The 25,756-nt window shown below is 42.0% G+C and overlaps 1 protein-coding gene across 1 annotated transcript; it reads right to left on the bottom strand.

Moving 5' to 3' along the window:
* Window positions 1-355: 355 nt before the first annotated feature.
* On the bottom strand, window positions 356-24,929 carry MINAR2 (membrane integral NOTCH2 associated receptor 2). Its single transcript, XM_063922703.1, has 3 exons — window positions 24,804-24,929; window positions 17,683-17,925; window positions 356-535 (listed from the first exon to the last, which is right to left on the bottom strand). The coding sequence occupies exons 1-3, from the start codon at window positions 24,927-24,929 to the stop codon at window positions 356-358; spliced, it is 549 nt and encodes a 182-aa protein (XP_063778773.1).
* Between the last annotated feature and the right edge of the window lie 827 nt (window positions 24,930-25,756).

The following is a 25,756-nucleotide window of genomic DNA, read 5'->3' as shown; positions in this document are numbered from 1 at the left end:
GTGAATGTCGACACTGAGAATATGCTGATATTCACAATGTTGACCTTTCGACATGTTGACATTCTTGTGTCGACATTCTGAATGTTGACATAGTGAATATCAAACTCTTATAACACATCCATTGTATTCACAATTTTATATAAAGCAATAACATTGTCTGGAAGGCTTATAGGGGAGTAGTTGACATTTTGGCTTCAAGCATGGCATTCCACATAATGTACAAAGTCCCCCACCCCCACCAGGAAGATGCTGACATTCTATTTCATTTCTATAAAAAACAGTACCTGATGAATGTCAAATACATTTTGGGATATTTTTACAGTTCTAGAAAAGTATGTTAAAATATCAAGGAATTTTAAGTACACAAAACAGCAGCCGTCACTATGGCAATTAGAATGCAAACTATTACTGCCAAAAATGTAAATAGTTTACAGAATTTGGAATTCTTCTGTTCTTTTTCCTTCTTCTTCAGTAGAGAGTCATACCCAGGTGTATAAATATCTTCTAGCCAGTAGTGTAAATCCTTTGGATTCTCCTGCAAAAATTGTAACAATTTCTCAATAACGCTAGTACAAAAAAAACACCACATACTTATAGTTCCTCAATGGTTATAGAGCCTACAAGTGTAACATTTGGAATTCCTGGAAAGGAAACATTTCTAATTGTAAGAAAACAATAGCCATGTTTTGGTTAATTGCAGTAAATTGTTTGGAAGAAAATGTTTAGTGTTTGAGAAAATAATAAATTAGGAAATAAATAGGGGGACTGAGAGATAACAGGATTGAAGAAGCAAACATTTTTTGGATCAATTAGTAGTAAAGCCTAGCATACACTATACAATTATCTGCCAGACCGTCTGTCCAATATGGATGGTTGGAATGAAAATCTGGTAATGGAAAATAACAAATGACAATTGACCATTTGTTCCTAAACACTTGAAAACAGACAAAAACTCATTCAAACAAATTGGTTAAATCTGTTATTTAACCAATTTGTCTGAAATATAGATTTCGTCCATTTTCCAGTGTTTGGGAGCAAATGGTCAATTGTTATTTATTCCCATCCATTATCAACCAGCCAGAATGGACATATGGCCTGCCGGATAATTGTATAGCAGTGACGTGTGGTGGAGTGGGGCAGGTGAGGCAGAGCCTTTCCTGTCATACTGACATTTGTGCCAGAGTTTTGACTGTATAAAGTATATGAAAAATACAAAGATTATGTTTGAAATATCTTCTTTGCATTATTCTAGTAATTTTTATAGCCAAAACTCTGGAGTAAAAAGTCTATGTCTCATCTGTCTAACTTTTCCGCACATCTCTAATCAAATCTCACCAAATTTCCAGGAGTTTATACTGCTGCACCTGTGTATAATGCCCAGATGTACGCTTTGGATCATATATTGTGTGTAAATCTGGCTCTGGTGCTAGCCAGTGCCTCCTGAGCTATTTAGCTCACTGCACATCCCTGCTGTATAGTGTATGCCCAACTTTAGTTTTGGTTCAGGAACATAGATTGTTTTAGGATATTACACATTACTGTTAAATTATTGCTATGATGACTTATATACAGTATAAAGTAAAATTATTATTATAATAAGCTTACATCTACATGTACAGTACAAAGTCTAAGATCTTGTTTCATAAAGCAATCAGTCATTCATGAAGTACAAGGTAATATTTAAGGCACGTAACTAGGTACAGTAACTCCTCAATCTGCAAAATGATCAAATTAGGATTAAACCATGTGCAGACTCAGCCAGAACACTCCCATGTGGACAAGACCACAAGTTGGCAAGTGTGCATTGGTAAAATCTGACATTCCTGCCGGTCTACTACATCCATCCCAGCACCTTGTACTTTCTGTCCCAAACAAAAAAACAAACATTATGAAAAGTCCTGCTTGTTTGTAGCTGCAAATCTGATCTATAGTATATTTCACTGTGAACAGCTGGTTACTCTCCTGCTAGTGTGATTGCCAGAGCCGGCCCTAACCCTAGGCAAGATTTTGGCTGGTGCCCCCTAGCACCGCCGCTAGTTCCGCCTCTGACCCTGCAACCCTTTCCCAGCTGCATACAAAATGCTACGTTACAGTGATTTCCAGGAATCCACTGCAACGTAGCATTTTGTATGCAGATACAGCCACAGTCACACACAGAATATAGGCATGCTGCAGATCATTTTAATCAGCAGAAGCTACTTGTGCCCCTAGGCATACCAAATGCCCTAAGCATTTGCCTAGTTTGCCTATGCCAAAGGCCGGCTCTGGTGATTGCTGTTAGCTATTGACCATGCTTTACTTGTGCCTCAGACTCTGACATGTTTATCATTCCTGGCTCTATTCCGCCAGTCTCGTTATCTAAATTTCATGATCCCTGATTGTACAGTGACATCCTGACATTGGATCATTTTTCCTCAACTAGGAAATTGAGCTTTAATCTATGTAGCATTCAACTGCAAAGTACACTAGCATTGACATGGTAAGTCAATTAAGTACATACACTCATCAGTCATAACATTTAAACTACAGACAGGTGAAGTGGAATAACATTGATTGTCTCGTTACCATGGCACTTGTCAAGATTTTAGATATATTAGGTAGCAGGGGAACAGTCGGTTCTTGAAGTTGCTGTGTTGGAAGCAGGAAATATAGGCAAGCATAAGGTTTTTTCAACTTTGATAAGAGACAAATTGTGATCGCTAGATGACTGAGACAGAGTATCTCTAAAACGAGGCTGGAAGTATATATAACAAGTATATATCATTTCAGGCGCTGTGATGAATGGCTTAACCCAGCAGCTGTATAGATAATGGATAGTCAAACCCTTAGAAACCAATATAGAGAAAAATAAAGAATTTATACAGCGCTAATTGACACAGAATAGTTTTCACGATAAATTTGTTTAATATTATAAGAAATCAACTACACAATTAAAAACAATTCAATACTAAAATATATATGAAACTTCATAGGCATATAAGTCTCACTGATATGACCTTGGTGGAATTAATGACCCTTTTTAGTCTTGCACCAATAACATATATACAGTGACAATGTTAAATTCCCTTGTCGTATAAACAACCCTTTATGAAGCTAAGAACACTGTACGCTGTTTACTTAAGAAGTACCGTAATGGTACGCTAGTTGCGTAACGATCGCTCAGCCGTAGGCGAGACGCTCAAGCGTCACGTTCGCTCACGGCCCAGCGATCACAGGACACGTTATTGGCTATGACTAGAGTAATGATTCGCTATGGCGTAGCGGACGCTCGAGACCACGAGGAGATCACCAGCGGCGCAGACGCTCACAACGCTATACCTTAATGTTTAAACTTTATACCAATGAAATACACAGAATAACTTAATGTGAATACAGGGTGTAAGTGCAACCTTGTGTAACCTGACTAACTACAAAGCTGCTTGAGCGTCACCGACGCTCAAGTGAACACTTAACACTATAGAAAATACACAGATACTGGTTTAGGTTCCAAAGCCTATTAACTGTATTATATCTAATATACTTGTAAAAAGGGGATAACAGTACAAATGATACACTACAATATAACAAAGACTTCCTAACCACAGAACTAAACAATAAATACAAAAAGACAATACTACACTGACCTAAATGCAATACAATACAATACTATCTAATACAATACAATACTAGCCTAGTCTAGGGGAGATATGAGAGAACAGAACAGAGAGAGAGAGAGAGAGAGAGAGATGAGAGAAATTGGCTCACAGAAAGACAATGATTACGGAGAGAAACTTACGCACAAAGGGTATGATCGCCTGCGCCTCGATATCCAGCTCCCGGCTATCAGCAGATAACCGTTGATGAGAGAGTGAGAGCTGGATGTGGTCGGCCTGCCTATTTATGCCCCACACACAATGCAATCTCATGGTCCTACAATCCCATTGTCCATTGGCCGAAGGAATTCGGCCCTGCATCATAACAAAAGGTCATAGGGTGATTCATACAGGTGGGCTGTGACGATTTCCAACAGCTCAGGTGGGTGGGAAACTGGGTTTCCCGCCGCATACTTGAGTATGAGTAAATAGTAGAAATGGACATAAACTTCTTATGTCCATAACTATTCGCACGAGCGATTAATACGCTCCAAACCAACACCGGAATATTGCTAATTAAATACTCTTCCGATGGGTACCAAACACTGCTGTATGATTCCTGTTAGACCCTCCGTACGATACAAAGAGGGATTCCTTAGCTCAGGGACCTTCTATATTAACCAAACTTTCAGAAACTATCAAAGGGATCATGATCTATAAACTACATTAATTGTGAAAACATGTAACGAATGAGTCGCACGCTACGACTACATAAACTCTACCGTAAATACGCATACCGCGCCTGCGAGTGCACGCTATTGCGGGTATGCGCCTTCACGGGAGAGCGTACGCATGCGCAGCACGGACCAGTGTGCGGTGCAAATATGGCAACGTGCATAGAGACATTTTTCTGACTTTGACAGTCCACCCTTTGGCAGTCAATAATAACTGCCACAAAACATTTAAGGAGAAAAATGCAAGTCAGGGGTTAATTGATTTCCATGGTGGGGTAAGGAAGAAGAGAGGAGTAGGTGTGAAGAGGGTATGACCTAGTGAGAAAGTAGAAGCATGTGTGTATGAGTCCATGTTTGGAGGGTCATGTATCATCGTGCCGTACGTGTTGTAAATCAAGCTTCGAGGTATTGCGAAGTATACATTTGAATTCCTTCTTATCCTGTGGTACAGGTCTGTGGATGGGCTGTCAAACTTTACCGAGCTCTTTTCGGATTTTGAACAAAATGGGGAGCACATTTTAGTTGATGATACATGAATGGGGGAGGTATGTGGTTGCTGATATCTGTGCCTGTATTCCCTATCGTCTATGTGTGTCATTACCTGAGGGTTGTAGAGATGAAGATAAAGAACACTTACGAAAAATGCAATGATATTCTATGTCAGGGAAATGTACATCTGTTGTTGAAGTTGTGTTCGGTATCTGTTGAGAGTCGTCTTCTTTGCGCTGTTTTGCTCCTTAGGCATGAGCAACAAGCTTTGTCAGTGCCATCAGATTTACAAAAATGTTGGGCTAGCGTGAGTTTAAAAATACTAGGGAAACTGGGGATCCATGGCAAAGTTCATCAAGTGTCCATATTTAAAGTTGTCAAATCTTCTTCTTTGGTGCTTGTCTGTTGTCTGTATAGCGTCTCGTCAACTTCCTCGTCCAAGGGGGTCTTTGTATCTTGGAGAAAAGCAGAAAAACAGGTGAAAGAAACGGACCGTATAATCGCATTTTCATCACATTCTGGTTTCTATCATTGGGTCATAAATCAAATCCAGGTTAATTACGGTTTCCTCGCTCCTCAAGCTCATCACTCTTGTACTTTGTTTGCACCTCATTAAAGCCTGCCCGCATCTAAATATCAATCCAATCGATATAACGACACCCAAGATACATAGTAGAAACTTTCCAACATCCATTATGACTCCTTGAGCCCAGTCTCCCAAACCGGAGAACCAATTTCGCGGGTTCAACCATGACACCCAACCAGTCAGCTCATTACTTACAGCAGCAAGGGTGAGATTGTGTTTTCGACGAAATTCCCACTTCAATTGGAGAATATCGTCCATCTTTTGGTCTATGACCTCTACCGGATCCTCGGTGCTATTGGTGATATACGTGCAACACTTTATGCCGTACTGTGTTGCTAATGTAACACAATATCCGCCTGTTACTGCTGTAAGATAATTAAGGACCATCCTATGCTGAACTAGTTCTGTTTTGTACGCTTGAAGTTCTCTTCCAGTGTATCTAAACGTGTCATCATACATTTCAGTGATATTATCTAACAAATTGGCGAGTGCGGAAATGTATCTATAATTCATCACTCCCCGAGCGGTACGAGTGAAATCTAACGCTACCAGAACCTGAATCCCGGTGGATTCATGGATAAGATCAGAGGCCGGATGCTCTAACCTTTCTGACAGTTGTCTTTTAACTCGGTGCTCGTAATGAGTGTGAGTATAAGGAGCTTGGGCACCACGGTGTATGTCCTTCATTTTGTCATGTGTAACAGTCATCACTTCAGGCAATACTTTTCCAATATAACACAATCCTTCAGAGTTTGGGGCAAGCCACTTGTACGCCTTTCTCCCGCATATGAAATATGCATCATCGGGGAGAACATAAGGGACGGAGAAGGACATGATCATGTTACAAACCTTCCAGGTGAAATCTCCTGACCCTAATTCTTCCATCTGCTTAATGCACGTATCGGTTTGTACGATATGTGCACAGTATCCTGGTGATACCTCTCCAACTCTAGTAATCCTATTTCCTAAGGTATATCGATACCGGAAAGATTTTCCTCTACTGGCTATGTGGCGTACGAGCTCTGTATCTGTAGGCATTCTATCTGCTCTGTGTGAAAAGGTCATGGTAAGGTTGCTCCATGACACTTCCCAGTTTCCCGGTTTTCTAGGATTGGAGATGTTAAAACATATGAGGGACCTATCCACATGGTATTGGTGGAGCTTCAAACTAGGAGGGCTGGAGATGTTAAACCTCCGGTCCACCGGTCTCCCACCACTTAGCTCAAGTACCTCCCCTAACGTTAAAGGAAATGGTACTAGCCCTGATTTGCTGTGACCCTGAGGTACTTGAGAGCATACCCAACAATCTGTTTGGTTTAACACGTTACCCACTAAGGAGTGATAGTCACTCAATGGATGCCGGTCCATATGGATATTAAAACTAGATTGGCATTTCTTTATGCATCCATCTTCAACCAGATTATCACAGAGCCTACAGATACAATTTTCTTCAGCTAACAATCCATCACAATTTCTTCTATCGGATCGTTTTCTGATACTCGCCTTTGCTTGTTGGTTTGGTTGATCTTGGAAAACTACGCCTCCATCATCATAATCGGAACCCATTCCAGAACCTCTTTCGACCTCTATGGTACTCTCGCCGGAACAGACTGCTCTGGTCAACATCATGGTTAACATCAAAATCCGGATCACAGTCTCTTGGGGCAAGTCCATCTTTGAGGAGGAAATAGAGAAGAATGAGAAGGGGGAAAAAGAAATTTTAAGGGAGAGGGGCTGGGAAGTGGAGAAAAACAATAAAAGGGAGAAGGGAGTCGACAACTGCTTTCGGTCTTCAAGGCTCAGGTGCCGCCTCAGTCCTCCTGGAACAGACACTCCAGTGATACAACCTCTACCGTCTGTTCCTTATCACGGGACTTCTCTGGATCGGCAACCTTTTTGCAGTGGGATGAATGGACCCAAGTCTCTCTCTCAGCAACCTTCAATGCTGTGGTGCTAGTCAATAAGACCTGGTATGGTCCTTCCCATCTATCAATAAGACAACCTGAGCGTAGAAAATTTCGTATCATTACATAATCCCCAGGTTCAATGTCATGACAATTACTACCTGGTAAATCAGGAATCACCAACTTCAGATTATCATTTTGACTCCTCAACTGCTTACTCATGTTAATCAAGTACTTTACAGTTACTTCATTGTTACATTTCAAATCATCCTGAGGGTTAATCATGACATGCGGTTGTCGACCAAACAAGATTTCAAAAGGAGACAGATTAAGAGGGGACCTGGGAGTGGTTCTGATGCTATACAAAACAATGGGTAAAGCTTCTGGCCACGTCAATCCTGTCTCTGCCATTACTTTACTCAATTTATTTTTAATAGTGCTGTTCACTCTTTCGACCTTCGCACTCGCCTGTGGACGGTACGGAGTGTGCAGCTTGCTATCAATTCCCATCAACTTACACATTCCTTGAAAGACATCACCTGTAAAATGGGTACCCCTATCACTTTCAATGATTCTAGGGATACCATATCTACATACAAATTCCTGCACAATTTTCTTAGCTGTAAACATAGCGGTATTTGTAGCTGCTGGAAAAGCTTCGACCCAATTCGAGAAAACATCTATACAAACAAGTACATATTTCAAATTTCGACATGGGGGTAATTGAATGAAGTCAATTTGTATTACCTGGAAAGGGCCGCCGGCAGGTGGGATATGGGATGGTTCTGTAGGTATTGCTTTTCCAATATTCTTTCTCAGACAGGTAAGGCATGACATTGCTCTTTTACTCGCATGAGAGGAGAATCCTGGGGCGCACCAGTATGCTCTTACCAATTTGCACATCCCCTCCTTGCCTAGATGAGTCAGCCCGTGAGCTGCTTCAGCCAGACATGGAAGGTATGCCCTGGGGGCCACCGGTTTACCATGTCCATCCGTCCAGAGCCCTGAGGACTCCTGGCCATATCCCTTTGCCTTCCAGACTGCTCTTTCCTGTGTGGAACACAAATTCTGCATCTCACACAACTTCTGTGTGTTGATGGTGTTAAATACCATCAGTTGTGTGGTGTCTGTCTGTATGGGGGTAGCAGCTGCAAGCTTTGCGGCTTCGTCTGCTCGGCTGTTACCAAGGGATATTGGGTCTTGGCTATATGTATGTGCTTTACATTTGATAACAGCCACTCTGTCAGGTTCCTGTATCGCTGTTAGAAGCCTTTTTATATGAGCTGCATGCGCTATCGGTGTACCAGCCGCCGTCATGAAATTTCTGAGCCGCCATAGGGCTCCGAAATCATGGACTACCCCGAACGCGTATCTGGAATCGGTGTAGATATTGGCTGACTTACCCTTAGCCAATTCACATGCTCTGGTTAGGGCGACCAGTTCAGCAACCTGGGCTGAGTGAGGTGGGCCTAGCGGTTCCGCTTCTATGGTGTCTTGGTCATCTACGACTGCGTATCCAGTACACAAGTCTCCCGAGTCTGACTGTCTGTGACAACTACCGTCCGTGTAGAACGTGAGTTCTGCATCTTCCAGTGGATTGTCGCTGATGTCAGGCCTTGCGGTAAAATTTTGGGTCAAATATTCCATACAATCATGTGTATCTTCCTTTGCATTAAATCCTCCTTCCCCATCACTCTCACCTCCCACCCTTTGTGCCTGACCAGGCACACCTGGGAGAAATGTTGCAGGGTTTAATGCGCTGCATCTCCTTATGGTGATGTTTACTGGGGCCATTAATGCCAATTCCCATCTTGTAAACCTTGCTGATGAGACGTGTCTGGTTTGGGCAGAATTCAATAAGGCAGATACCGCATGCGGTGTATGGATTGTGAGGTTGTGGCCTAGCACGACATCTTCGCTTTTTGTCACTAGCAATGCTATCGCCGCAACGCTACGCAAGCATGTGGGGAGGGATCGCGCTACCGTGTCTAGCTGGGCGCTGTAGTATGCGACTGGCCTGCTGGCGTCACCGTGTTTTTGGGTTAGTACACCTGCTGCGCACCCAGCACTTTCTGTTCCGTATAGTTCAAAGGGTTTCCCATAGTCTGGCATACCTAGTGCTGGTGCCTGCGTTAGGCACTGTTTGAGTCTCTCAAATGCTGTTTCGGATTCGTCTGTATGCGAAATCCGATCAGGTTTGTTTGAAGAGACCATTTCCTGCAGAGGTAGCGCCAATATGGAAAACCCTGGGATCCAATTACGGCAATACCCACACATTCCTAGAAACGTCCTGATCTGTTGTTGGGTTTGTGGCAGTGTCATGTCTCTAATGGCTTGGATTCTATCAGCGGTCAGGTGTCTCAGTCCTTGTGTTAGACAGTGTCCCAAATATTTTACCTTAGCTTGGCATAATTGCAACTTGTCTTTGGAAACCTTGTGACCTGTGTCTGAAAGATGAAACAGGAGCTGTTTCGTATCCCTCAGGGATGCCTCCAATGAATCAGAACACAGTAGTAGATCATCCACGTACTGTATCAACACTGATCCACTCTCCGGTTGGAAAGACTGTAAACAATCATGCAAAGCTTGAGAAAATATACTTGGACTATCTATGAAACCTTGGGGTAACCGAGTCCACGTGTATTGGACTCCTCTGTATGTGAATGCAAACAAATATTGGCTGTCAGGGTGCAGAGGTACCGAAAAGAATGCGGAGCAGAGGTCAATAACAGTGAAAAATTTGGCAGTGGGAGGAATTTGCATTAGGATGACAGCTGGATTAGGCACTACGGGGAACTGACTTTCAACTATTTTGTTAATCCCCCTTAGATCCTGCACTAGCCTGTAACCCCTCCCCCCACTCTTTTTAACAGGGAAGATGGGACTATTTGCTGTGCTGGACGTTCTTACTAGAATGCCCTGTTGTAGCAAGCGCTCTATTACTGGGAAAACTCCTAACTCCACCTCTGGCTTCAGAGGATACTGTGGGATTTTTGGAGCTATCCTACCATCTTTTACTTGTACAACTACTGGAGCTACATTTGCCATTAATCCAGTGTCCTGTCCATCTTTTGTCCAAAGTGACTCTGGTATCTGAGATGTCATCTCTTCTACTTGGGATGGGTTCCTATTTGTCATAATGGAATGTGACATTAATTTTGATGGGGAGTCTAACATGTCTCGTACCTCCTGAGCGTGACTCTCAGGAATGTCCAAGAATACACCTTCAGGAGTACAATAAATGACGCAACCCATTTTACATAGTAAGTCTCTCCCCAGGAGATTAGTTGGTGCCGATGCAGCCAGCAAAAAGGAATGCTTGGTATGCAAAGGCCCTATTGTAATCTCGGCTGGTTTGCTAACAGGGTAGTGCTGGACTACTCCTGTTACTCCCATGGCTGGAATTGTCCTACCAGTGGTTCTCATGCCCACTGTCGAATTTATCACTGACTTGGCCGCCCCTGTGTCTACAAGAAAGTTCAAAGTTTTACCAGCTACATTGATTGCAATTTCTGGTTCGCTTCCAAGACTAGCAATCAACTTAACTGGGTGCAGATTACAGGTATGGCCACACCCCTATTGGGTATGCTGACCTCCCTGAATCCCGCTGGCAGCAACTACTTGTGAGGGAGTTAGCTGGGAACTACCAGAGGCATGCCAATCTCTGTTCGGGGGATATCTTTTTGTTTCCCCTGTATGTGGCTCAAAACTCCGCCTCTGTGGACCCTGCTCCCAATGTCGTGTGTTGTGTTGTTGTCTAGGGGGTTGAAAAGATCTTTGTACATTCTTTGTTCTACATTCTCGTGCAAAGTGTCCCGGTCTGTTACAAGAAAAACATGTTATTACACTTGCCTTACCCACAGGATTCGGTGGTACATACGCAGGCTGCCTTGTGGTCAGCGCCTGTATACTTACGGACATCAACTTATCACTTTGCGATTCCCTGTGCCTAGTGATGTTTCTGTCGTGATCAATAGCAGCCTCTCTCAATGTGGACACTGACAGACCTCGCCAACATGGCTGCGTGGTCTGTACCCTAGCTTTTAATGTTTCTTTCAAACCATCCATCAGTACAGATACTGCTACTTCTCGATGGTTTGGGTTGGTCTTAATGTCTTCTATACCAGTGTATTTTGCCATTTCTGATAGTGCCCGGTGAAAATATTCTGTTGCCGTTTCGGACTCCTTTTGCTTAATGGAAAATATTTTATTCCATTTAACAACGGCTGGGAAATACTCCTTTAGCTGTAAATTTATCCTTTTTACATTATCCTTGTTGTACACGTCTGTAAGCGGTACATCTTTATCCAATGCACAGTCAGCTAAAAATTGAGTTGCGTCAACATTGGAAGGTAAACAAGCTCTTAGCAGTATCTGCCAATCCTTGTTGTTGGGTTCTACAGTGTTACCTAGATCCCTGATGTATTTTTGGCTAGCAACTAAGTCCTTTCTGGGGTCAGGAAATTCGGACACTATTGTTCTTAATTCCATTCTGGAAAATGGAGTGTACATGGCAATGTTCCTTATGGGAGTGGCTCCAGACACATCTGTTTTTCCATTGGGAACTGCTATTACCCTTACAGGAGCAATTCTAACAGCCTCTTCCTGTGTAGATTCTACAGCTTGTTGTGGTACAATTGTTTCAGTGTAGTGCATGGTGCCGTACTTACCCGTTGACACGACCTCACCTATCCCTCCGCTAGGGGCTTTCACTAATCTCGTGGGTGTCGCTGTGCCTACTGTGGTCTCTGCTATGGTGGCTGCAAGAGAGAGAGCTGAAATTGTTGCTGAATCGTCTTCTTGATCACACTCCTGAGGAAGGTTCAAAACAGGGTACATCTTGCACGGGTTAATACTTGCATGAGTTATTTGGTTAACATCATTAACATTTACAGGGTTACTAAGAGTTTGTGTTTTACAACCCAGTGCGTTTCTCTCCGTAATCAGCTTCTCTCCTGCAATGTATGGTGGAGGAGGAGCTGTGGCTATCAGCTTCCTGACTGCCCCAGATCCTGCCGCCAGAGCCAAACCTCTCTGTATCTCACCTTCCTGGTGCCATAACTGTAAATAATCATGATGCTGAATTCGTCTCTTTGCTGATTTTACGAGACATATCCTCCTCCTTAAATTTTGTAACACTTCTGGACTGAAGCTACCTATTCTTGGGAATTTGTCCCTGTCTTGTACAGTCATTCTCTCCCATTCATCACATAAAGATTCGGTGTGACTTCCATATTTTTCACACATTACATATCGTGCCGACCCAACTGGTCGGTTCACAGAATCAACCTGAACCAAGGTTGATCGCCCCCTACCTGAGCAACTGGCCCCCATAGTCTGCAGGTGTTGCTTAGTCCTCCTTGGATCTCTGTATCAAGGTTTTCAGCAAGCCTTTACAGACAACCAAATTACTCCACAGTAGGCCGGCGGTGGCGGTTTACCGAGTACCCCACTCACTCGCCCACCTCGACCAATACGACCTGATCACACCGACGTGGTGCTGGCGTACTCGATACAGGGCCCCTATGGAACCTTCAGTTTACTGGAACATATGAGGGTTACCCGCAGGACACTTACTCTTTCCAGTAAAGTTGGGGTTGTTAGATAGTTCCTGAGTGACCAGCGAACTTCCCTTCCAAAAATAAAAAATTACACAAATCACGTCAGAATGTACAAATAGCGTTTGTGACCACTTTACTCTAATGGTATTAGGTCAGATTACTAACTACTGCACACAATTACGTGCGGTCCAATCGTTCAGTACACAAGCACTACTTGTTATGTACTGAAAGATCAATGGAATCGATGTTTCCGGCCGCGATTCCTTCAGCAAGAGCTTGTATGGCCTATATGGGTTCTGCACCAACACCCCAGGCGTTGTGCCACTGGACTTTTATAGCGGACCTTTTACCTTACGACCTCCTGGTCTTGTTACCTTATGACCTCCTGGTCTTGTTACCTTATGGTCCGCTATACTCTAATGCTCAAATATTATTTAACCAGGGATGCCTCCCTAGCCACCGTATATGTCACTTACACGTGTGTCCCTTGACGAGTACCCGGCTTTCCTTTTGGTTCCACCTTAAAGTTGTATAAACTTATGTATACAAAACCACACTCACTCAACACATGTACACTTTGTTTCTATATCTATTTCTGCGCAGAAATTGTCTTCAGTCCAACAGTGTTACCAATTAGGAGCAGGATCTGTTAAACTAAATTTCAGATTTTCCAAAAATAGATTTGCGTTATTTACCGCGTCGCGTTATTTACCGCTGTGCGTTACTTATCGCCTTTGCGCTAATTATCGCTTTGCGCTAATTCAACTTTTCGTGACTTGAGCTACGTGGGCGTAACCAGACGCTACGTTGCGTAATGTACGCTGCGTGCGTCTGCCGTTTGGATTGCGTACGCAAGTCTTTTGTTAGGGACACGTGTACGCAAAACAAAGATCCACCGTAACACAATATATACTTTTATCAATGTAAATGATCCCTGATCATCTACCGCAATCCACACTGACTGCCTTGTCTCCTAGACAAATCGTGTGTTGGTCTATACTTTAACTATTACCTCTACTATGAAATAACAGCAAATCTCTTTTTGCACTTTCTATCAACTATAAAACTTGGCAAACAGGAATAGTGATATACGAAAGTTGAAAAAGAAATGCAGATAAATGTATGCGTGCGTGTATACGCAAGACAGAAGAGAAATAAAACAGTTTTAAAAGACACAAGCGTTTTGTTCTTACTTCCGGTTCCCGGATTCCTTCAGCACTCTTTATCTAAGCGAAGCAGACGCTTATCCCGTCAGCACTGGGAGACAACCTCCCACCCTTTGCTGGGGGATAATGTCTGCTGATCTACCTAGTGCAGATATGAGAAGGATAGGACGAGTCCCCAATTGACAATGTTAAATTCCCTTGTCGTATAAACAACCCTTTATGAAGCTAAGAACACTGTACGCTGTTTACTTAAGAAGTACCGTAATGGTACGCTAGTTGCGTAACGATCGCTCAGCCGTAGGCGAGACGCTCAAGCGTCACGTTCGCTCACGGCCCAGCGATCACAGGACACGTTATTGGCTATGACTAGAGTAATGATTCGCTATGGCGTAGCGGACGCTCGAGACCACGAGGAGATCACCAGCGGCGCAGACGCTCACAACGCTATACCTTAATGTTTAAACTTTATACCAATGAAATACACAGAATAACTTAATGTGAATACAGGGTGTAAGTGCAACCTTGTGTAACCTGACTAACTACAAAGCTGCTTGAGCGTCACCGACGCTCAAGTGAACACTTAACACTATAGAAAATACACAGATACTGGTTTAGGTTCCAAAGCCTATTAACTGTATTATATCTAATATACTTGTAAAAAGGGGATAACAGTACAAATGATACACTACAATATAACAAAGACTTCCTAACCACAGAACTAAACAATAAATACAAAAAGACAATACTACACTGACCTAAATGCAATACAATACAATACTATCTAATACAATACAATACTAGCCTAGTCTAGGGGAGATATGAGAGAACAGAACAGAGAGAGAGAGAGAGAGAGAGAGAGAGAGATGAGAGAAATTGGCTCACAGAAAGACAATGATTACGGAGAGAAACTTACGCACAAAGGGTATGATCGCCTGCGCCTCGATATCCAGCTCCCGGCTATCAGCAGATAACCGTTGATGAGAGAGTGAGAGCTGGATGTGGTCGGCCTGCCTATTTATGCCCCACACACAATGCAATCTCATGGTCCTACAATCCCATTGTCCATTGGCCGAAGGAATTCGGCCCTGCATCATAACAAAAGGTCATAGGGTGATTCATACAGGTGGGCTGTGACGATTTCCAACAGCTCAGGTGGGTGGGAAACTGGGTTTCCCGCCGCATACTTGAGTATGAGTAAATAGTAGAAATGGACATAAACTTCTTATGTCCATAACTATTCGCACGAGCGATTAATACGCTCCAAACCAACACCGGAATATTGCTAATTAAATACTCTTCCGATGGGTACCAAACACTGCTGTATGATTCCTGTTAGACCCTCCGTACGATACAAAGAGGGATTCCTTAGCTCAGGGACCTTCTATATTAACCAAACTTTCAGAAACTATCAAAGGGATCATGATCTATAAACTACATTAATTGTGAAAACATGTAACGAATGAGTCGCACGCTACGACTACATAAACTCTACCGTAAATACGCATACCGCGCCTGCGAGTGCACGCTATTGCGGGTATGCGCCTTCACGGGAGAGCGTACGCATGCGCAGCACGGACCAGTGTGCGGTGCAAATATGGCAACGTGCATAGAGACATTTTTCTGACTTTGACAACAGTCACAAATTAGGACCAAATGAAGGATGAATCATCCAAATGGATAAAGCTGCCTGGTGCAGCGAAACGCGTCAGGTTGAGACCTTTGGTGGACCAATTGTGACCAGCACCATCACCATTCAAATGCTTACAGTCAGGACTCTTTGCGGTTTTACCCCTTTTTTGTGGACCAGGACTCCAGCGCCGGCAGTGCCACTGTTCACAACTTTTCATCTTGGAGGTCTTATTCATTGGAACACAGAATTGCTTGCTATGAACTAGGACTTCATCATCAGTCCTTGTTGTCTAATGTGAACCAGGACTCTACTACCTGTTACCGTTGCCATTGCCATATGAATCAGTATTACAGGAGCCTTTAATTGGAACACGGCTCTGGTAAACACATCCATTTGGATGATTCATCCTTCATTTGGTCCTAATTAGTGACTGTATATACGTTATTGATGCAAGACTAAAAAGGTCATTAATTCCACCAAGGTCATAACAGTGAGACTTATTTGCCTATGAAGTTTCATTTATATTTTAGCATTGAATTGTTTTTAATTGTGTAGTTGATTTCTTATAATATTAAACAAATTTATTGTGAAAACTATTCTGTGTCAATTAGCGCTGTATAAATTATTTCTTTTTCTCTATCTCTAAAATGAACAGGTCTTGTAGGTTGTTCCTTGTATGCATTGTTTGGTATGTACCAAAAGTGGTTTAAGTAAGGACAACTGGTGAACCCACCTGGTTCTATCCCACAGCAAAGATACTGTAGCACAAACTGATGTGAAGGAAAGTGAAGAAGTCATGTTGGCTATGAGAAAAAGTTGTCAGAACACATAAAGCATCACTGCTTGCTGCGTATGGGGCTGTGAAGCCGAAAATAGACTGGCCAGTGTTCTGCTTGGAAACCCTGGGTCCTGCCACTCATGTAGATGTTACTTTGACACATACTAACATTGTTGCAGACCAAGTACATCCCTTCATGTCAATGGTGTTCCCTGATGGCAGTGGTCTCTTTCAGCTGGGTAGTGCAGCCTTCCACACTGCAAACATTGTTCAGGAATGGCTTAAGGAACATGACAAAGAGTTCAGTCTGTTTACTTGGCCTCAAAATTCCCCAGACCTCATTATAATCGTGCATATGGGGGATGTGCTGGAAAAACAAGTCTGAGCCATGGAGGCCCCATCTTGCAACTTACTGGACTTAAAGGATCTGCTGCTAATGTCTTGGTGCCAGATACCACAGGACACCTTCAGAGGTTTTGTGAAGTACATGCCACAATGGGTCAGAGCTGTGTTAGCAGCACAAGGGAGACCTACACAGTATTAGATAGGTAGTTTTAATATTATGAATGATGGGTGTATATCTGAAAAGCTATGTGTCATAGTAAAGCCCTTTATGATTCTGGTCCTACTACAATGGTGGTCAAGACTAGCTATCAAAGGGTAAATTTACTAAGATGGGAGTTCTATTTTAGATGTTGCCCATAACAACCAATCAGATTCTACTTCTCATTTATGTAGCACCTTCTAGAAGTTAATTCCTGGAATCTGATTGCTTGCTATGAGCAACATCACATCTTAAATAGAACTCCCATCAAGGTAAATTTACCAAGTGTCATAAAAGGGAAATGTTAAGTGAAAACTGGTACATGTGGGAATCTCTGTAGTGCTAATTACTCTTTATCTTCTTTAGACAGAGATGGTTAGTTGTCTTATGCCTGCATGGAGTCTCTAGTTGACCAGGAAAATCCCAGATACTACAGCAATAAGGAGTTCAAAGGTGGTCTGTGTCTCTACAGATAGCCTTAGATGGCTTGTGAACTAGAAATACCAGTATCACATCTGTAGCATTTCTGCTCTGGGGACGATAATGGGGATCAATTAATTTTCAACTGTACTAAATCCTTTGCATCTGCTTAATTCAAGTAATGGAAAATGATCTATCCAGGGTAAACACTTATTCACTAGACATTGCTAACCTAGAACAGATTTTTGGACACTTAACACACTGACATATAACTACATGTTGAGTACCAATACCATACCTTCATGTACTGAGAGATCCTGGGACTCGGTAACTGCTGGTCATAATCCTGAATGGTCCATGATGGCAGCTTTTTATTTGTCTTTGTCTTTTCCTCTCTTCCTACGTCTATATAGAGAGGGTTAGTTTTAATTGTTGAATTCAGAATTTCTGGCGTAAAGTGGTCATAAAGTGTTTTGTCAACTACCACTGGGCTGTCCACCTTTGGAGGCTGAGGAGTTTCCATAATATTGTTTCTGTCTCTCTGTTACAAAATAAAAAAAACAATATTAACTGCTTTTCCATACATTACTGCACATACAGTTAATGGTAAATTAGCTTTTTTTATATATGTGTATGATATGTACTGTACGTGTACTTGTTTGCACATTGTTAGTTGATCTCTTCATCTCTTGTGGGTGAAGAAAAACGCTTGCAACAATATGCAGTGATGACCACTATCAACATTATTATCAAGTCACATCAGATTAGCTGGTTGTGTCTTGCATGCTCAATCTCCCTTTGATGGCACCAAATCCCTAAATTTTCTGCCACCCTGATACTTATTTCAGTGTCGAATGCTGATGCAGCTATGTTTATATATCCTGTACTTGTCCTATAATGTCTTGAACTGTAAGTCACAGTTTTCTTGTTTTGCTGATTTATTTATGTACTCAGGTATTTGGCGCTGCGGATCCCTTATGGCACCATATAAATAAAGGATAATAATAATAATAATAATAATAAAAGAAAAACCACTAGCCCAGCACCTATATTGTAGAACTTTATGGGGGATATTTACTTTTGAATCACTAAAGGAAAGATTTCCAATAGATTTTTAAAAGGGAAAATAAATATGGTAATACTCCGGATCTGTACACAGGTGCGTACGGGTGATGCAGAGCTGGTGTGCATTTTGATTGCATTTACACTTATGTCTGAAGAGGCAAGACTCGATAGTACAGTAATACACACACATAGGTAGGGAGAACACAACCAAGAAACTGTCTGTTATGCATAGTTGGATGTAAAGGAAAATAGACTATTTGGAGAGATATAATTTGCACCTACAATAGGCCAGGGCAATTACACTGCCGAGGTGCATTTTGATACTTTTGCAAGTTATCTCCATTCTTAGAAAGTTAGCATTCATATTCCACTCTATACTTACAATACCTATATTAGCAAAACTGCAACTGAAGCCGAATGAGGGCCTATGTATCAAAGTGTTACACAGATGAGAGGTGTTAATAAAATGCTAAGAAGTGAAGTATTAGTAGAAAAAGTATTTAAAAGTGTAAAAAAAAGTGCTAAATTAAATCTTATAATGTGCCATCCCAAGGCAACCCGGCCACACCAACCCAAGAGGCGCCAAGCTTATCCCTAAAACTGACAAATTGTACAAATTTGAATGACCTACTCTCATTTTGCCTTTAGTTTTAATATGAATACTAGAAACCCATGCTAATTAAAAACATTCAGGGCAGGTGGGAGGGGTGTTATTCCAAACCGAAGGAGTTCTGGCCTTCAAAAAGTACTATGCACACAATATTGAGTATGTTGGAGAGAGGAAATTTGGACTGCGCACACTAATTATTTATGTTGCAGATGCATGATGTCCACTCAAGTGGACATGATTAGCTTCTTTAGTCTTATAGTTTAAAAAAAGCCATGAAGACTAACAAAAAAGCATTTTTTGAAAAAAAAATCTTGCATTAGGTTATCATAATTCATGCATGGGATGCAGTCCGTTTACTGGCTGTCAGGATCCCAGCGTTCAGGAGACCGACGCCGGAATCCCGACACCCACCGATAAACTGACAGACGGAATCCTGACACCAGACCCATATTCCCACTCAGTTGGTGGATCCACGCCGCCAACTGAGTGGGAACAGAACCTGTGGCGAGTGCAGTGAGCCACTGGGCCTGATGCGTGTTCATCGCAGTGAGTCTGCAAGGGAATTCTCTGCCTCACTGCAGGTCAGGATGCCGCTGTTGGTATAGTGACATATATATATTGTATGTATCCCTCATGCATGAAAGGGTTTAACATGGATATCCTGAAAACTGGTTACAGACCCTTGGGAACCAAGTTTGGGAAACACTACGTTATATGTTTCATGAGTTCGTTTATGCTGACCAGTACAATTAGAGATGTGTGGCGGGCACTTTTAGTGTTTTGTGTTTTGGTTTTGGTTCTAATTCCCTGCTCGTGTTTTGGTTTTGGCTTGGTTTTGCCAAAACCAACCTTTCGTGTTTTGGTTTTGGTTTAGGATCTCGAATTTTTTTAAAAAAAACATAAAAACAGCTAAAATCACAGAATTTGGGGGTCATTTTGATCCTATGGTTTTCTTAACCTCGATAACATTCATTTCCACTCATTTCCAGTCTATTCTGAACACCTCACACCTCACAATATTGTTTTTAGGCCAAAAAGTTGCACCGAGGTCGCTGTATGACTAAGCTAAGTGACACAAATGTGCGGCACAAACACCTGGCCCATCTAGGAGTGGCACTGCACTGGCAGACAGGATGGCAGATTTAAAAAATAGTCTCCAAACAGCACATCATGCAAAGAAGTAAAAAAGGTGCAATGAGATAGCTGTATGACTAAGCTAAGCGACACAAGTGTGCGGCACAAACACCTGGCCCATCTAGGGTTGGCACTGCTGTCCCACTTCACTAATGGAGGATACCGGATGCACGTCTCACACCAGCATAGTTGTTGTGGCCTCAGTAATCCGCTTTGCAACAGGGTATATACAGTATATATACGGCAGTATCACTAGAATTATATGGCACTAGACATATACGGCAGGATCACTGTACTAGGGATGGTCATCGACCATCGATGATTCAAAATCATTGATGGTTTATGGCTGATAAAGAATACTTTTGCCATTGATGGGGGAGAACCAGATGGTTTCCCTCCATCGATGGAAAGGTATAACTAAATACTTTTTTTTTTAATGTGATGCCGGGACATTGAGCTTAGCTCTGCCCCCGACATCCACTAAGCCCCGCCCCTGGTTTTTCATTGGTCCGTGGACCAGCCTGCACCTTTTATTGGTGACCATAGAGTGGTGCAAACCATCAATGGTTCACCATAGATGAGTTGTGCACCATCGATGGTTATCGTCAATGGTACCATGGATGGCAACCATTGATGGACACCCCACTGATGGCCATCCCTACACTGGACTGGATTTATATGCCAGTACCACTGGAATTATACGGCAGGATCACTGGATTTATACGCCAGTACCACTGGATTTATACGGCAATATCACTATAATTATTCACCAGTATCATGGGAATTATATGGCAATATCACGTTAATTATACGGCAATATCACAGGAATTATACGACAGTATCATGGGAATTATATGGCAATATTACAGGAATTATATGGCAATATCACTGTAATTATATGGCAATATCACAGGAATTATACCCCAGTATCCTGAGAATTATACGGAAATATCACTGTAATTATACGCCAGTATCACGGGAATTATATGGCAATATCACTGTAATTATACGGCAATATCACGGGAATTATACGCCAGTATCCTGAGACTTATACGGCAATATCACTGTAATTATACGCCAGTATCACGGGAATTATACGGCAATATCATTGTAATTATATGGCAATATCACAGGAATTATAAAGCAGTGTCCAGAGAATTATACAGCAATATCACTGTAATTATACACCAGTATCACGGGAATTATATGGCAATATCACTGTAATTATATAGCAATATCACAGGAATTATATGCCAGTATCCCGAGAATTATACGGCAATATCACAGGAATTTTACGCCAGTATCACAGGAATTTTACGGCAATATCACAGGAATTATACGGCAATATCACTGTAATTATACGGCAATATCACTGTAATTATACGCCAGTATCACTGGAATTATATGGCAATATCACTGTAATTATACGCCAGTATCACGGGAATTATATGGCAATATCACTCTATTTATACGGCAATATCACAGGAATTATACGCCAGTATCCCGAGAATTATACACCAGTATCACGGGAATTATATGGCAATATCACTGTAATTATACGGCAATATCACAGGAATTATATGCCAATATCCCGAGAATTATACGGCAATATCACAAGAATTATATGCCAGTATCACAGGAATTATACGGCAATATCACAGGAATTATACGGCAATACTGCAGGAATTATACGCCAGTATCCCGAGAATTATACGGCAGTATCACTGTAATTATACCCCAGTATCACGGGAATTATATGGCAATATCACTGTAATTATATGGCAATATTACAGGAATTATACGACAGTATCCCGAGAATTATACAGCAATATGAATTTTAAGTTCACATCCATCTTAAATTAATCTTAACCTATGGTAGTTTTACAAGTTTTGTAGATCCAGTTAAAAATGCTCATGGTGTAGAGTAAAGCGTCACTTCCAGCCTAATATCCCTTTAGTATTATCCTATATATTAATTTCTACTTTTACAAAAAATACTGGTTGCTTTAAATCATAGTAGTGAGAGTACATTGGGCAGTCTGTAACACGTGCAACTTATTTGTGTTTGGCTATTTTTGTTACATTCACTGGAAGAAATGCACTTTTCCATAACAGTGCAACAGATAGGGGCTGAAAGCACAGACTGAGAACCACACTCTATTATCTCAGAGAAGGAGATAAAATCCCGTTCTTTTGCCAATAGAGAAATACTGTATGCTCTCCCACAATTCAGAGAACAACCCCCTTTCCTGACATGCTGTACTCACACTCACACACACCTCTTCTTTGTCTAATTTTTACATGTGGGCACAAAATTAGTCAAAACTGGCCCATAGAGTACAAGGCGCACTCTTACCCATAAATATAGCTGCCTTTGCACATGATAGCATTTGCACTGCACTTTTGCACTTTCATGAATGCGCCACTGGGGATCTATATGTTTGAAGGGGATGCGGTCAAGATCTCGCCAGACAGAATCCCAGTGGTCGGGATACCGACACCGGAATCCTGATCGGCACAATCCCGACATATTCTGCCTCTGTGAGTGTCCACGACACCCATAGAGGGAGAATAAATTAGTGTGCCGAGCGCGGCGAGCGCAGCGAGCCCGCAAGGGGCTGCGTTGCGTTCGCCCCCCTGTCATGATTGTGCCAGTCGGGATTCCGATGTCGGTATTCCGACCGCCGGGATCTCGTCCGGCGGGATTTTGTACTGATCCTGTTTGAAGGGTTTGCTAGTTACTCTAATGTTTGTTGGTATTCGGTAAGTTACACCTGCATCTAGCTGTGGTAGAGGATGAGAGGCAGCTTTTTCTCTGCTCAGTGCCTATGTCAGACTTTGTTCCATGCATCAGAAAATAAAACTGAAGCAAGGGAATGAGTACTAATTACTTCCTAACACCTTAAAAACATCCTAATTACAGGATAGAAGGACAGTCTAAACAAATCAGGACTGTCCTGCTAATGGTTTGGGATTGATTTGCCAGCGTTTGGGATGCCCGCGGTCAGAATACCGACCAAAGGATCCCGATGATTGAAATTCCAACAGGTAAAAATAAGTATACTCCCCCCCGGTACTCTAACCCCTCTCCCACAGCCTAAACTTATCTCTCCCCCTGGCAGCCTAAACCTCAGCAGTGGTGCCTAAACCTTACTCCCCCTGCCTGCAGGTTAAACCTAAACCCCTCACCACTGCAGCCTAAGCCTAATCCTCCCAGGTGGGGTGCCTAAACCTAACTCCCCCCCCATCCCTGCAGCCTAACCCTCCCAGGGCTCAGCCTAAACATAGCCCTCCCCTCGCAGCCTAAACCCAATACCTAACCCCACCCCACTCTCACAGCTTTCCTCTCATTTGCCCTGGTGGATGTTTGTTCGGTATCTTGGTTGTCATGATTCCGATGCGGGAATGGAAAACCTATTTGGGATGCCGGTGTCAGCATTCTGAATAGTGTCGGGATTCCGGCGTCGGTATTCTGATTGCTGGGATCCCATCAGCCTAACCGTCTCCCCTGCCGATATCAGGTCGGTTGGAAGGTATGCATACACTATGAACTAACATTATACTCTTTGACAAGATGGTGATACTGCAGAGTGTTCTGTGCAGTGGGTGTGGCTTGTGGAAGGGGCATAGGCTGTCCATCTTGTGCATATGCTGCATTTCTGGAAATTAAATTCTGGTTATGGGACTTTTACATTTCACCCCATTCACTTTTCTAAGTCTGCATCTTTCCCGTTTTTACTGGTACTTTTATCCACATTCATCCATAACTCAATACCTCATACATAGAATTACATTATCTATACTATTTACATCACACAAATGCCATCAATTTGGCCATGCCTTAGTCATTTTGCTACTTTATTAACATACATGTGCTAAAAATATGATAGAAGAATTAGACATTTATTTTAAAGTTTGTAATTGATATTACAAAATAAAAAAAGATTGAAAAATGATCTACAGATGTGCCCTGGCGCGAGATGCGTGGTGCAACTTCATGCTCCGCCATGGGTAGTGTTTTATGCTTTTTTCTGAATTCTCCATCTTATTTACATTGTAGCCACATACAAAGATCCCCCCCAGTGTGCCTGGGACACTAGATTAGCACTGTTGTCGCAAAAGAGTTAGTATAAAGTCACAGATTAAGCATAATGATAAATGGTGCGATGCATGGTGCAGATTGCTCATATCTGTCTGTTGCCTTTGTATCCAGATTAGTGAAGGAGTCACACACAGAAGTATATGAAGTGGCAGTATCAGTATTTAGGGTACCCATCCATTGCACCTCTGGCACATTAGCTAAGTCGCAAAGTCCATGGTGTACCAAATGGGGCTTTTTGGCACAATTGGAGTATAGGTTTATGTGGACACATCTGTAAGACTACTTAGAATTACATTTAAAATTATATATTCAGTCCATATAACATTGGACCTTGTTACATGCAATTCCTGAACTCTAAATATATGTGGGGTTCTTGTCCATTGTGAGCACAAACGTCTATATAAACAATAACTAACAGATTGTTTAAATAGCCAGCATATAATGTTAGTGTAGTACTCACCTGTAGATATATCTTATCGCCAGCATATAAAGTTAGTGTAGTACTCACCTGTAAATACACCTTGTTGCGCCATTGTCTTGCTTGTAGAGCAGCAGAATTTACTAGTAAACTCTTTACATCTAGACACAGAAATTTGTCTGGATGATTATTATTTGGCAATACAGAAAGATCCATGGTTTCGGCTCATGAGAAAGACTGTTAGCCTTCCCACAGCTGCTGCGGAATGAATACTAGTAATTAATTATTCATGAAAGACATAATGATCTCACAAGTGAATGAAACTGTAACTTGCCATGCTACTAGAAGTGTAAGATGCTATTTCACCTGCACAGCATCTAAATGCCTCGGCAGCATCAGATCATTTTGGTGTCATTGCAGTAGCAGTGTAAAATATTCAGTTTTGTTTAAACAGCAAAAAAATATTTTGGAAAATGCTAAATGACTGTATAAGTGGGAAATGTAGATGCCAGAAATCTGCATAATGCATATTGTATTCATTTTCATTATGTGCAGGGCTGCAATTTGTGACCACAACGATTACCAGAGACGATTCTTGCCCCAATCCATCCCTGATTATGTCTTTAGTTCCTTAAGATTGTACACATTAAGTATGAATTCACAATAATATCCAATATAACGAGGCATAACAAATGGCTTTGAAGCATACAGTATCTTGGGGCTTATTGTACCTAGACAGATTTATAGCCCACTGGTGAATCCAATGGGCATATAAATGACCACTTGAATTTTGAACAGTGAATTTGAGGTAAGGAGGATTCCTAAGTCCTGTTTTATGATGTTTTTTTTCTCATTTACTTTTGCATACTAATTTCTTAGATCTCACTTGATGTAGGAGGACTCCCGAAAGGTAGACCACCATTACTGTTATCCATACTTCTCAACATTTAGAGAGGGGAATTGGGAATTTGTGTACATACCCCAGGCATGGGAAGGGGGCGTGACTGGGCATCATGGGGGTATGGCCACACATTACACGCTGT

This window comes from Pseudophryne corroboree, chromosome 1 (genome assembly GCF_028390025.1).
Source record: "Pseudophryne corroboree isolate aPseCor3 chromosome 1, aPseCor3.hap2, whole genome shotgun sequence".
Taxonomy (NCBI): domain Eukaryota; kingdom Metazoa; phylum Chordata; class Amphibia; order Anura; family Myobatrachidae; genus Pseudophryne; species Pseudophryne corroboree.
Note: the sequence above shows the minus strand (reverse complement) of the source record. Positions and strands in the feature narration are given on the sequence as shown.